Source organism: Erithacus rubecula (genome assembly GCF_903797595.1).
Source record: "Erithacus rubecula genome assembly, chromosome: 5".
Lineage (NCBI taxonomy): Eukaryota > Metazoa > Chordata > Aves > Passeriformes > Muscicapidae > Erithacus > Erithacus rubecula.
Genome location: NC_136687.1, coordinates 7,868,454 through 7,883,260, shown reverse-complemented (window position 1 = coordinate 7,883,260; position 14,807 = coordinate 7,868,454). Strand labels below are relative to the sequence as shown.

The window sequence follows — 14,807 nt, the reverse complement described above, 5'->3', positions numbered from 1 at the left end:
CCAGTTTTGTACAGAAAATCATTAATATTGCCTGAGGCACTTTTGGCAGTCACAGCAAAGTTACCCTTTCACAAAGAGGGACCCTTCAACCTTCTCTCCTACCTGATGGTACTGGATAAGTCTCAGCAGCATTGACACTACAACCTCCTTCTGAGTTTCCAGCTCTTTTCCAGCATCAGCTTTATTTGTTCCTCTTAGCACAAAGAGATCATGAACGATGGGTTGCAGAGCTGGTATTGCTGAAATGAGATGTACTTGTTTTAGTGTGAGACAAATCACTCCTGAACAGTGATTTCTTTGAACTAACAGTTCAGTTTCTGAAAGTAAACTGGGTTCTAATTCATTAAAGGTTTCATCTGTACCTAAGAATCCACAAACCCTGTATTTACCATGCATAATGATGCTCATTATTTCACTTCTTGTAGAAAATTTAAATTATGGACACATTTGCCCATTCTTAAAGAATTAAAAAAAAATTACATATTTTTATAAAGTATTTCTCAATGGAATCACTGGAAATTATGAGATGCACTTCTACATAAAGGGCAAAAGTGGAAGGAAAGGGAAATGGACCAAAAATTAAAATCAAAGCCTTGCACATACTGCTAAGTTGTGAACTTATTACTGAATAAAGTTTCCAATAAAAGCTTTGTTGCAATTATGAACAATGCAAAATGTGGGGCAGCAGTGTTAGTATGATGTAATAAATTTCCTGAAGGAAGTAAGTGAGAAGTATTTCACATATTAAGAGTTAGTGTCCTCTGGAATACTCAGTATGAGAACCGTTTTCTATAGCTTATTAGTCAACACTGGATTTATTGCTGAATTATTACTAATAAGTGTCAATGTCTTTTTTTTTCTTTCCTTTTATTTTTGTTTTTTAGAATTACCATGTGTAACAGCTTTCCTCCCACTGGCCATGATACCATCACACAGCTGAATGATCTTGGGAATTCCAATTATTTGTTTGGAATGATATCGCTCATAAGACAGCAACACCAGGAAAAAGAAGATATTAGGAATAATTGCTTCAGACTCCCTGAAAATAAAACAAAAAATTAAAGTGTCAAATTTGAATTGCACAGCTTTGTTCAGTAAAACTAATCTTTTCACAGTCAAGATTTTTTTGAAGAATATATTGTTCTGGTTTCATACAATACTTCTGTAATTTCTGTGCCTTGTTCTATACAATGGGCTTTTTCCCCAGGGATTTATTTCAAGCTTTGACCCTTACAGTTACTAATATCGTAACATACTGTCTAGATTATTTCTGTAGAAGAGCAAAAGAACAACTTCTCTTTATTTAAACTCAAGTGTGAGAAAAAACAGAAATAACTGACATTTCACTGCCTTGCTTATGATCTATTAGATCCTATACAATGTGAACCAGATGACCAAAGTACACATGAATTCACTCTGAATCCACAATAGGAAGAAACAGCTCCCCCTTAAGCAATTGCATCTAGCAATGACATGCTGATTTCTAGAAGCTTAGCTTTGGCAGGGGAGGCCCAAAAGAAATGAGTTTACAATACCAAAATGGAGAAACAAAACAATACAGTTGCAGATTATTATTATTTTCCATGTTACTTCCTGACTTCTTCAGTCACATGGAACCTAAGATATATGAAAGAGTTACCACTGGAGCCAGAGAATAAATGACCACATTGCCAGGAGAGAACTCTCCCTTTCCCATAAGGCAGAAATAACCAGCAAATCTAATCAATACTTGTGATACATCACTAATCTATCTTTCAAAACAAGACAGTTGTAAATCCTCATTTTTCAAAGGATCTTTGCCAATTTCATACCTGAACTGTCCTACTTCAATGTATTCAAACTGCTTTAACACAAATCCAATAAACACCTAAAGAGAGAGAAAAGTGTGCATCAGAACAGAGACATTAATTTCCATTTGAAACCATTTTGACAGTTATAGGCAGGCAATGAAAATTATATGCACTATGTTATGAAATGTTCCCTCTGCAGTTACAGAATATGGAAAACCTGCTGAAGCTTATTACAGCTTGCATGAACTTATAGTAGTCAGTATATTTTTAAGTATACCTTCATCTTTCACTCATGGAATACAATATTTGAGGTATTACAGTCAAGAAGTTAAGAATCAGAGAAAAATCTAAACCAAGTTAAATCCAAAGTACTTATGCATTTAAAACAATTATCTCTTTATGAACTTAGAGAAAACTTCAGTATTGCAAGCCACATTCATTTATAAACCTAAAAATAACTGTAGTAAATAAAACACTTATAAGTAAACCACTTGAATTTTATGCTACAAATGCACTGCTTCTGTACACAACTACAGACTACTGTATTTGTTACTAGCTCTCCTTACTGCCATTAACATCAAACAACAGTTGTCAATCACGATGCTCATTATCAGTCATAAGGAAATCCATATTCTCAGTATGGAAAAAGGTATTTCCATTTGTAAATGAAGTTTTGAAGTACTGTCTACATCTTTTTATTCCTAAAGTCAATCTCATGAGCAGTTCTTATATAGTTGTTGCAGAACTCAACAAGTCATTTAGATGCAAAAAATCCCCAGAAGTTTGAAGCTATTTGTGGCTGGGGGGTAGGAGATTGATTCTCACCCTCCTTTCAGTCTTATAGTACAATGAATGGACTGCTGGAAATACTCTTGCTGCAGATGTTAATTGTCTGCTGGTGAGATTGTTGTATGACAATTTGCAAACATGGTGAGGTACCAACCTGATCTGAATCCAGAAGACAGTAGTTAACTCGCAGCTGAACCAGTTGAGCAAGCAAGTCTAGAACTTGTCTCTGCAGCTGTACCGACGTTGTTGTTGTGTATTGTTTCAATGCTTTTATGACAAGGGGTTCAAATAAACGAATGTGATTGTGAATAGCATTCTGTAATAGAGAGATTTTAAAGTAATCTAACATCTGAACACGTCTCTGATTCAAAACCAAATTAGTTTTAAAAGGAGAAAAAACGTTTTACATCTCAGGTACAGCTCTTTCAGGAGAACAGAGATACAAGTACCTTATCAGCACGATGTTTTGCTGCACTGGAAATGCTAGTTTTCAGCTGTGTAGAAACTTTCTGCAGCACATCAAACCATCTGTTACAAAAGAAAAATAAAAAGAAACCCACACACATTAAAAAAAAAAATACAACAAATATACTGTCCTTAGATGCATTTTATTCTACCAATGCCAGCTACTTCCTAATCTACTTGACTGCTTCAAGAATCTTAGTAAAACCAAAGAGCAGAGAAAACCTACAATACACTTAGATCAGAGAAAGATTTTTCTAGTCTTTGCTTAGTTATCCTTCTGCCTTTCCTTTAACATAATGACTATCTGCTGTATTAATAAATAAATAAAGTACAAGCATTTAAATGTATTATGCTTTTAAAAAACTTCAGTGATATCCATTTTAATGACTTAACTTGGCTTTGGAAAACATTCAGGATGTCCTCACCAAGACAAGTCACTCTGTTTAAGTCTGTATTTTTAACTTACACAGCACCAGAATGACACTCACAGTTATGAAAACCACCGAGAACAGACTCCAGTTCAAGTTAACATTATGATGTAGGAAGGAAGTTACCCTGAAGCATCGTGCTCCTGCTCAGCCTGGACCATGTTCCTCAGACTGGCATCAGCAAGGGCCTGTGTGAAATGTGTGTACGGGGCCATGAAGCAATAGTGGTAGAGACCAGGCCTCAGGTTGGAGGAGCCCAAACGCTGAGCTTTGCCTTGAGCTTTGTTGGGGTTTGAAGACAGCCCATCATACTGAGAAGCCAGGTTTGTCCCAAACAGTGTTTTCAACAACTACAGAAGAAAATTGGAAGAAAAGTTAACATTTCAGGAAAAAAACTCTTGACTTGTCTCTCACTGTAATTTACCTTTGAGGACTTAAACCTAAATATTTAAATGGAAGTCTGCAGAAATCTATTGCTAAGGCAGTCAGTTCTGTGCTTTCTAGGGTTTTTTTTTTGATACAGTAAACTATCTAAAGAACACTTTTGGTAAGGTAGGAAACAAGCCTGTTTTCTGAACATTAGCTAAGATAGTTCGTGAACTGGAAGCAGTTCAAGAAGAAACATGATCCAGATAGTATCAAGTTACAGAACAAGTAGTGAAAATGAAAGAAAATATGCTCTGTCTGCACCACCTGGGCCAATGCCTCTACACACACAACACTTCCCTTAAAATCATGGCCACTCTTAGTATCTAACAGAAAGCCAAAGAACATCAGCATTAACATTCACATAACACATAAAAAAATAACTCCTTACCTGCTGTACACACACCGTTGCCATTGTTGGCTCTCTATTGAAACAGGACTTTAGATATCCCAAAATTTCTTCTACACACTAGAAAATAAAAAAAAAAAGTGCATTAAATTGCATTTTTCTTCATTATATATAACATCACTGTGAAAATGGGTCAGTAGCACAGGTTTTTGTACCAAATAAAACTAATTTAAGGGAAATAATGGAATTACATAAAGAAATAAAATTTCAACATTTTCATCCTAATATTAAAATACTACAATGTCCAACACCACAGTTAAGGAGAAAAAAAATATCAAAACACAGGAGAGGGAGGAGGGCAATAAGTCTTCTGACATTTAGTATATTTAAACATATGAATTTAGGGAATGACTGAAGGTAAACCATTTGGCTAGGAAGAAAAATTCCCACATGAAATTTAAAAAGTAAAAAAATATTCCAATTTTCAACAGCAGCAATTTAACCTGGAGAATCTCCTTTAGCACTTTATTCAACTTTGAAATAGCACAACATTCTAGGATTACAGCCCCTTGGAAGAGTAGCAGTTTTGAAATCAGTGATATGTGCTTTCTCCCAGGAAGGACTACAGATACTGGACAAGTAAACTACAAAAAGAAAAACAAGTCTTATACCTTTCCAATGTCCTGAAGAGTAGCAAGTTCCAAGATTTGAGAGAGAACATCTAAGGCAGACCGTAAGAAACATCCAAACTTCTCATTAGTGTTCTGGAGATCCAAAGTAACCTGTTCCCAGAAAATAAAACCTCATTTTTCCTTAACAATTACTTGACAAGGAGATACAAATTACTGGAAGAAGTAGATATTGACACAAAATTATTTTTTTCAAAAATGAGTTTTTCACAAAATGATGTGCATTTCTGATAAACACAGGGGGTGCAATAAGAACACAGTCCTTGAAATGTACATATCAGATGACCAATTCTCTAGGGAATGTAACTTCTGTTACCCAAACTAATGAGGAAAAAGCTTCCCCATCCTGGAAAAAAGTGCAGAGAGAACAGACTTGGGGATTTATCCAGCACTGTCAAGCCAGCAAAGAGTAACTTGGTACCAGCAATAATGACAGCAGAGAAACAACAGGGTGACAACATCTATCAAGGGTTCTTGTTTGGCCAGTTTTTGTTTTTCTTGCTGGTAGTCATGCCCTTACTTCAAATTTTTTTTTGTGTGTGTGTATAAGCTGTTTACACTGGTAAACAAGTGAGCTGACAGAGGCAGAGACTGTTTGAAAGAAACAAAATGATCATCCAATGCCGCTGCAGTTCAATCAAACAACAGCATGCAGTACCTTATAATTAGCATGGGTTGCTTTCAAGACATCATATAACTTCAGGTATGATGGAAGATGATAAAAGCTTCCTACTGAAGATGATTTGCTTGTTGGAACAGGTCCTGCAGCATCAGTTTGCCTAGAAGCTTAAAAGAAAATCATAGAATTAGCAAAATATGCCTTTTCTAGGTTGCTCATTACATGTATACAATATAATTTACATCTGCCTTATTAAACAGCATAGTTTTTAAATCCACATGTATGTTTCCACAAACTACAGAAACACACTGTGCACAACTGGAAAATGAACAGCATTCCAACCATCCAGCCTGCTGTGGGGAGAGAAATTAACCCAGGAGGCTTAGTACTGAAGTGCATGTACAATTTACAAAACAGAATTAACACGTGCTTTCTTCACTCATTACTAAGGAAAGAAAAGGTTTCTTGATTCAGAATCTCATTTCCAAAAGCAATGTAAGTCACTCCTGCCAAAAGCTGGAAAACAACTTTCGAATTCTTTTAAGTAACATACATTCAAAAATTTCTTTAGTCAATAGCTGAGTAGATTCAGAAAAAGTGAGGAAAAGTGCTTTGGATCTGTAAAGTACAGTTAATTTTCAGCTTACAGTCAATAAAAACCAAAAGAGTAAAGAAGCCCCCACCCACAGCTGCCTTTCCACCAATGCAGTACCCTGCCAACTTCTTGAACTGAAATTCCAGAGAGGTTACTCAGTTTTATTTCTTCTCTCTGCCATAACCACACAGTGTGGGGCAGGTAGATGGAAAGGTTAACAGGAGTGATGTGCCTACCTGGACTTGCTTCACCACTCTTTTTAGGGCTCATTGGCACAGATGCCTGTTCCACAGGCTCCCTCTCTTTCCCCTTTCTCCGAATTGGACTAAGAGAAGGTGGGTTTGTGAGAGAAGGTAATGCTGCCTAGAATTAAAAGAAGCTTTATTAGTTTTGTAAGCACAAGTAGCTTTTCTTCTTCTACACAAATAAAAGCATATTCTCTTGTTTAAACTCCCCTTGATTCAGTTAAATAGAAATGTTTTAGGTTCAGGACATGAATTTCCTGTGTGAAAAGGAAATAGTTCAATACAGTTCCCACTTTATTTTCAGCTTCAGTATAAGCCAATAAGATGAAATTAGAGCTCAATGACTACAGTTCCTTTTGATTCCAGATAAAGGAGTGTCAGAATTATATTCAAACATTTTTAAAATATGAAGAAATTACTGATCTTAACAATACTGTCTTACAGTTTCTAAATCAGTCTCTAAATGTATATGCCTCAAAAAAAATCTCTAAAACCCCAAATCATAAAAGCTGTTTCAGAAGTCAAAATATTTTACAGGATATTCAGAAGATAAAAGTTATTTTTAGCCCCAAAAGGAGCTCAGTGCATTACAACCAGCCAACCAACCCAAAAGTCTGCACATTTCCCAGAGTATGCAATCCAATACTCCATGTACTCTACATACTCCTCACTGAATTAATGTTCCAAGTGAAGTCAGCAGGAATGAAAGACTCAAAATTTAGGGTAATTTAGGGTAAGAAGTAAAGAAAAACCTGTTATGTGAAGAAAAACATGGTTTTTTTTCATGGTACTTGCATTACTAGACAGAGTGCAGTCACTGTCAAGGAATGAGATACTTGTATCAAGTCTAAAAATGTGAAGAGATATTGTGATGGTTTCTATATATAGCACAACAATATTTAAGTCACATCATTTTTTAAAACATTTTCAACGTATACCTTTACTGCTGGACCAGGAGCAACATCATCCATGACATGTGCACAAATATTAATGACCTTCAGCAGATGAGAAAAGAGCTGTTCTACTAAAGTGACAAGAGCTCGATCTGCCAGAGCTGGCCAAGGCTCCTCCTGCTTTGCAGCACCTTGGTTTGCATCTTCTTCAGCACTCCAGGGATTCTTTAAGCACTTGGGAGCACTTGCTGCAATTTCAGGAAATAAAAGACAAAACTTAGAATTAAGCACCTGAAAATTTTGAAGGCAGATACAGTTATCGTCTCTATATGAACAGAAATTCAATCAGAGTTTCAAAGCCAGGAGCAGCTGCACAGTTTAAAACCAACAAAATTTGAATTCTTTGTACCCAGCTTGTACTAAGCATGGTCTTTGGCAAGTGAAGGAAATTTGCAACTTAGCTACCAAGAGGCAGTTTCTTTTCAAACCCCCTGGGTGCAAGTTCCTTCTTTATTTCTTCTGCTCATCTTGCAAGTTTTTCATGGCATACAATGAGAATAGAGTGAGATATGGCCCTTCTAAGCCTAATGGTAAAAATATTAGGGCAATCCTACTTATTTTGTCCTGCCTTACCTGCAAGCAAGTTTCCAGTCAAAATCAAAGCATCCTGATGTGCTGAGAGGTCCAGTGGGAACCATGCTGATGAAAGGAGAGACAGGACCAAGCCAGCCATACCAATGGTGCAGCCCTTCTGAGCTTCATCTGAAGAACTTGGCTGGGAAACACTGGAAGTTTAATTTTGGAATGTCATGATCTTTTTTCCCCTCTTTTGGCAAATTAAAAGTCTTGAGAAAACCAACAGTCAAGTAGATGGCCAATCTAATAAAATGAAATCTGTGCTACAGAAATACACATTTAACACTCAAATACAACTTCAAAAAGCAATCTGTAGCAGAGACCTGACAATAGTCTGATTTCTTTAAGAGCCATTAGCTTCTTTTTAAAAGAATTATCAAGGCTACAGTGACATCTACTGATAAACTGAAGAATTCTGTATTTACATGCTAACCACTACAGTCCTGAACTGTCTTCAGTAAAATCTTGTGCATATGCAAGGTAGGGATGTGAGATACTACCTGTAGTATTGCAATGAAAAACATAGATTTAAAATTACAAGAAATTAATTAAACAATAGAACTCCATAAAATCCTGTATATTTTTTGAGTGAACACTACCCAAGGTGGTAGTTTTCTGCTGCATTCTGCATTTTCCTTGATAATAATTATAAGACCAGATTTTCTCATGGAAGTGAAGTTTAAGAAACAGCAGAGATTACCAGAAGATGTCTGGCAGAATACTCTGTGAATTACATCACTTCAAAGCTGTAAGACTTAAATACTTCAGTTTCTTTCAGGAAAAGACCTTATGTAACCTGTAAATAAAGGGGATCTGGAAATCTTTCAAAGTATTTTGTAATTTGAAATAATTAAAATCTTCTAATATAGTCACTCTGGTATAACAAAACTACAGGAATTTCAGGAAATTAAATTGACACTAAGTATAGCTATTATTAGGATAAAGTTACAGTGCCTTCCTTTGGTTTTTGGAAAGTATTTTCAAGGCAACTGTTATTTACTCCACATACAGTTAGAAATCCATGAGTTTATCTATGTTGAGCTGTACAGAGTTGGAATGCAGCAGTTCCAGTAACTTCTTAATCATAAGAACCACAATACTTAAGATAGGAAGGAATTTTGGCAAAAATTCTCATGTTACTATCCATGTTATTATATTCTTATTATCCAGAACAATAAATGTGTCTATCATTCCACAAAAAAAAAAAAAATTAAAACATAAATTAGTATAAACACTGGCCAAAACTTTGTGAAGAAGGAATCAACAGAAAGCACAAAGGATATGTCATTGGATCACTTACAAATATTAGATATATCTTTAATAAAAAGAGCAAGCATTTTTAAGCTTGTAGAAGAGAAGATTCTTGATTTTATTTTTCAGCTAAGTACTGCTCACATCCTGAATTACTTTGTTACCACTGGAACACACCTTTTATACTACATATACAGAGCACACCATACTTAAGGCCAGCAAGGAAAGCAAGGGTCTGTTGTCAAAAAAAGCATCTGAGGGACACTTGTTTTTTTTGTATTTGAGTTTTGGTTTTAAAATAAGACAAAATTTTCCAATTGAATAGAGTAAGAAACACAATGATAGTAATAAAAAAAAAAATCAATACAAGTTATGTTAAATCTATTTAAAAACCAAACAGCTACACAGGTGTACATCTCCAGTAGCTAATTTTACTGCTCACCTGGCACAGCACTAATAATTAGAGACAAAATCAAAGGTTTTAGGCTGCCACCTGCATATTCTCATCCTGAAGAAACTCTTCAGAATGTAAGTAATTTGGGACTATCATGTATTATTACCTCTATTAGCACTTAAGTATTATAGATACCCAACTTGCTGTTCCCACTCAGTGTGCCAAGTGAGAATAATTTAAATGCATCTGACACTACTATAGAAGCCAAGATGAACCAGCTTCCTTGGCCCACTATTTTTAAACACAGACATGAAACCAAGAAGAAAATTTAAATGTTCCAATTTTAAAAAGACAATACGAAGTACAATATCCCAAAGATAAACATCCTTTCAAAAGCACGGAATATTTTCTCCTAGGTCATAATTCATAGATACTGAATGTATCTTTCTATAAAATCAGTTGCAGCCAATCCCTGTGACAGACACCATGGTTACAGGGACAATAAATGCTGGCACTTAATACTCTGACAACTTGAAGTTATAATCTTCTGTATTCTCTATGAAGTTCTTAAGGAACTGCTAAAATAAGCTTAACAGCATATACCTAAACCAGGACTTCCAATGCCTAAGTAAGTCCACTTCTGTTTTGCAAACATGACTTTCAGAAGCTCAATTAACAAAAGAGGGAACATACCCACAGTGCCATCCCACATTCCAGGTGCAGACTGGAAATGTTGTAGAGAGAAGACACAAAGCTTCACAGCAGCCAAACTGAGAAGTAAACATCAAGAACTGAATTAGTTTCATCACAGGAAGAGTTACCAACACGGCATCTTAACAGTGAGAATTAAATCTATAACTACTACCATTGTCACAGTACAAAAGCTGCAGATACAAATATAGTTAGGAAATCACAAAAAAATAAAGTAAGCATGTAACTCAGGAAAAAGACAGCCACTGTAGCAAGAAAACTGAAAGAAACTCATATGTAAGAAAACTCACTGTAAGTGCTCTTGTAGTTGATATTGTCAATGCATGGGAAATTGCTGCAATAACCCTTGAAAGGTTGTTTTCCATTGTGACATCTGTTGGACTTTGCAACATATTGTAACCTCTGTATGTTCTGAAATAAAAATATTTATACCCACTAAAACACGTACTTAAAAATTCTCATTCCTATCAAAAATTATTAATTTTATTACTTATATACTTAAGCTTAAGTTACTATTATGTATTTCACAACCTCCTTGTAAAAACATACCAAAACAGAGAACAGTCTAAATACCATCTTTTATTGTAATTTTTTTCGGGATTGTATTAGTAAATGCTATTTAATTTATAAATAAAACCTCTTTATTAGCAAAAAGAAATAGTAGATCAACTGTCTGAACATGAGTCAGTTTCTGTGGAGCTTAAACCTACTACAGGTGCTCCTATAGACTAGAAAAGGAATTCATAAACACATGGATTTGCAGGATGTAACTACAATCCTAGACATTGCAAAGTGAAATTTGGGTCTCCATTCCTTTTGAAGCAAGGCTAGACAGGAACACACCTGGTGATAGTGCTGACTGCAAAGTGAGATGGGGGCTGTGTTTCATGCATGAGGAGTTTCAGGTAGACACTGCTTTGGTCTCGTGCTACTGCCACAACTGGGTCAGCCTGTCCTTGATCACAGTTATAAAACAGCTTTGGAACAAGCCTGAAAGAAAATTGAGCATCAAAAAGAAAAAATTTTATTCAGATATTATTTAACACCCAGTTTAAATTACATTTCATATACAGTTCAGCATATGCTAATTACACATATCAAATTGTAAATAAAAGCTGTTACCAAAATTCATTAAGCTGAATTCATTCAGTTGAATTAAGCTTTATATAGCTGCTCTTCATTACAATCAAGGAGCTCAAGTCATGACAAAGCAACTGCTCCAGACATACAGTAATTAAAAAAGCCAAGTCTTTTCTGGAGATTCCTCCCCATACACACTACAACAAACATTTACACAGATTACTCGATCCTGCTGTTCCCTGATCTCCACAGATATTTTCCCCATGAGAATCTATATCAACTGAGAACTGATTTTTTACCTGAAAAGAGTAATTTTTTACTATCTGATTTCTGTGAAGCAAAACTTAAACAAAAAATCAAATCCAGTCATCTTGAACAATAATATTTTCAGCTTATGTAAAAGTGAAAAGCTATTGTGCATATGTTTTTGCAATCACAGTGAGAATACTTCCAATGACTGTCCATTCTGGATGCTTCAAGGGGTTTCTGCAAGCTTGTAGTAGCTTTCTTGGGCAGGTTAAGTCCTTTCCAATTTTAACACACCTCCTATCACTAAGTCAGCATGAAGATAGAAAAAAACTTCGACTTGTTATCACTTAATGTTAATAAAATAACCACTTGTTAGCAAAATAACTTCATTTCAGAATCAAGACCCTTAATAAAAGCAACAAGCTCTATGATGCAACAGCTCACGATTCCTCTGCTGAGCTGCTTTGGCAATATAAAGAGTTTTAAATGCTCTAACTTTTAGAAGTTTTGTTGTCCTTTATTTGTTACTAGGAATGGACAGCACTTAACAGTATGAAAAAACTAAGAAAGAAACTCCCTGATAATAAAATATACCAGGAATTCAGTATTGCATGCTCTTAACTTCTTTAAACATAAAATGTAGGTCTTTCAATTCCAGTAAATAAATTACTAACTAATTCTTACCCTTTGGTGCATTTGTCTGAACAGCAACTGTAATTGTAGTAGGTTAACAGCAAACATCTGCTTTGCAAACAAAATTAGCTGTTGCACTATGATCAGTGAGCACAGAAGTTTTAAGATACACTGTGTATAATCATGTGAAAACTGCAATGGTTGGGAGTTGTAGAACTGCAATATTTTAAGTCCATCAGACACTGCCAGTATACTGAACAAACTACTTCAGCATGAAGAAAAATATTCTGAAGAAGCTGAAACTGAAAGTGACCCTCAGAATGTAATTTAATGTATTTGGATTGCTAATAGAAAGCAAAGTACAACTGCCAGATGAGTCAGAATGATGCATGTTTCAGGTACCACAAAGATGCACTTGTTTACCATCCCTCTTTTGAACAAATATATATGTATGTATATATTTGTATATTAAACACACCATGTGATTATTTCAGTTATAGGTACACATCAATATGCAAATATCTTTCTAAACTACATTTTCTTTTCCTATAAATAAAAATGTCACAAATACCTCACTAACGAAGCTGCAGCCACGTGTCTCACTCTTGGATCTTCATCTCCAAGCAGACTTATTACAACATTTTCAAGTACTCTCTCCTGAAGCTTTAACAGCTAGAAAATAAATTAGTGCATTAAATAAAGTTCACTGACCATTTTCATCATTTGACCATATTGTTAAAAGACAGTTAACAAGTGAGATTTCATCCATCATACAAGCCTGCAAGATCATCTTTACCTTAACATTTCCAACCACATTCTCCAACTACACAAATGTCAAATTTTTTTAACTTATAAAAAGAACAAGCCACAAAGCACACCACAGAAAACTAAGATATCTGAATCTCCATAGTAAGTTTATTCCCAATTGTAGTAAGTTTTAGAGCATGAGTCTATTTACACAAAAAATACAACAGCCATCAGCATGACAAAATTTAAAAACAAGGTGATGACATTGCACTGGTACCTTAATTCAGAAACACAATATACTGATTAAATAATTTACTTACACCAGTATAATGATGAATACCTCTGTGCAAGCTCTCAGTTTTTCCTTCCAAGAAGTTGACTAGCCTGTGACAAAATAAAATTTAGAGTACATTAGTTAACATTGCGTGTTATTTCTCCCTTCACTGCTCTGAGGGTTCTTTTTGTTTGTTTTTTAAAAACACCACTATAGGGAAAATGTAAGTAGTAAACACTTTTTGCAACCTTTAGAAAAGGTAAGCTATTTGCTAACCTACTATCTTGCTAGTGTAACTGAAGAAAAATAATCCTTCCATTAAAAAAACACATTATTTAAAGACCATGATTATAATTGTACTTTTCCCCATGCACAGAATCATCAGACTATTTTGAAAAGACAGCAACGTATTCCAAACACCACTATACGTAAAGAGTCCACTTTTGTATTACTAAGGATACTTGAAGAAGAATTTTCCTCTAAAAATCTTTTGTCTTTCAGTGTGGAAGAACCAATAGAGAGTGAGAGAATGCAAGAAAAAGAACAGCCACATTTATTTCAGTATTAACAGAAATAGCTGACAACAAAGGACAAGTTAGGGTCTTTCACTTTAAAAAAACACAGAACTTTTAACACAGAAAAACTAAGACTCCAAATTATGGGGTCCCTCTGTGATCACACATTTACAGAAGACTTGATAGAACAGACCAACGAACTAAAAACTTCAATACAGTATTACTAGGATTGGGCTGGTTGTGCAGTCAGTGGTATCTTGACAAAGGAATTCATACAGGACTGACTGATCTGAATTAGTTCTATGAAACTCATTAATGTTTCAGAAGAAATTGCACCACTGCAGCTACAGTTTCCTATACTTCTCCACACTTCAGCTATGACACCCATGGAAAAATACACTCACCGAAAATCTACTTCTGCAAGTGTTTCCAGAAGTTCTGTCCTCACAAGCCAATATGAGCTGTTCTTCAGAGTAAGGAGGTCAACAATCAATTGCAAACCTAGCTCACTGTAACTACTACTGCATAAGCTCATGATGCAATGCTGAGAAGAAAAAAATAACTTTCAGTTATGTTACAGAAGAGATTCTCTGAAAAGCAGAATGAAAGTCATAAAACAACAACTGTTTTCTTTAGAATACTAAAAAAAGTTACTGCCTTAAGAGCTAGGATAAGCACTAGAGCTAGTACCCTGCAAAGCCAGAACACCATCCATGAGAACTGCTAAAACCTGCTGCTGAAATTAACCTCTGGAAAGGAATGCAGGCCTCACAGATCAGAGGGCAATCCTCTAGAAGAGGGCTCACAGGGCTTAAACACCACATGCACTACATGCTCATCTGTTCACAAACAGTCTCCTAATTTCCAAAGGGTACTTTTAGACACCTGGTTCTGAATTCCAAAGTTTTGAGAAAGCCATACCTCCATATCTGAATGTTCAACTATAGGCACAATGTGTGACCTTTGGAAAAAGTTACAGAACTCCACACTTCCATGTCTTATTTAACTACACAAAATGTACTTTCTTGT

At 35.3% G+C, this 14,807-nt stretch overlaps 1 protein-coding gene across 2 annotated transcripts in view; it reads right to left on the bottom strand.

Annotated features, from left to right (window-relative positions):
- HTT (huntingtin) overlaps positions 1 to 14,807 on the bottom strand; it is a 78,955-nt gene that overhangs the window by 38,051 nt on the left and 26,097 nt on the right. For both annotated transcript variants that reach the window (XM_079305849.1, XM_079305850.1), the window contains 18 exons: positions 14,183 to 14,322; positions 13,310 to 13,373; positions 12,814 to 12,914; positions 11,124 to 11,270; positions 10,571 to 10,691; positions 10,263 to 10,339; positions 7,922 to 8,073; positions 7,334 to 7,536; positions 6,387 to 6,513; positions 5,595 to 5,722; positions 4,919 to 5,029; positions 4,290 to 4,367; positions 3,599 to 3,822; positions 3,029 to 3,107; positions 2,734 to 2,895; positions 1,812 to 1,867; positions 891 to 1,039; positions 103 to 239 (listed from right to left, as the gene is read on the bottom strand). In XM_079305849.1, the coding sequence (XP_079161975.1) occupies positions 103 to 239; positions 891 to 1,039; positions 1,812 to 1,867; positions 2,734 to 2,895; positions 3,029 to 3,107; positions 3,599 to 3,822; positions 4,290 to 4,367; positions 4,919 to 5,029; positions 5,595 to 5,722; positions 6,387 to 6,513; positions 7,334 to 7,536; positions 7,922 to 8,073; positions 10,263 to 10,339; positions 10,571 to 10,691; positions 11,124 to 11,270; positions 12,814 to 12,914; positions 13,310 to 13,373; positions 14,183 to 14,322 (2,256 nt within the window). The remainder of the gene's footprint in view (positions 1 to 102; positions 240 to 890; positions 1,040 to 1,811; positions 1,868 to 2,733; positions 2,896 to 3,028; positions 3,108 to 3,598; positions 3,823 to 4,289; positions 4,368 to 4,918; positions 5,030 to 5,594; positions 5,723 to 6,386; positions 6,514 to 7,333; positions 7,537 to 7,921; positions 8,074 to 10,262; positions 10,340 to 10,570; positions 10,692 to 11,123; positions 11,271 to 12,813; positions 12,915 to 13,309; positions 13,374 to 14,182; positions 14,323 to 14,807) is intronic.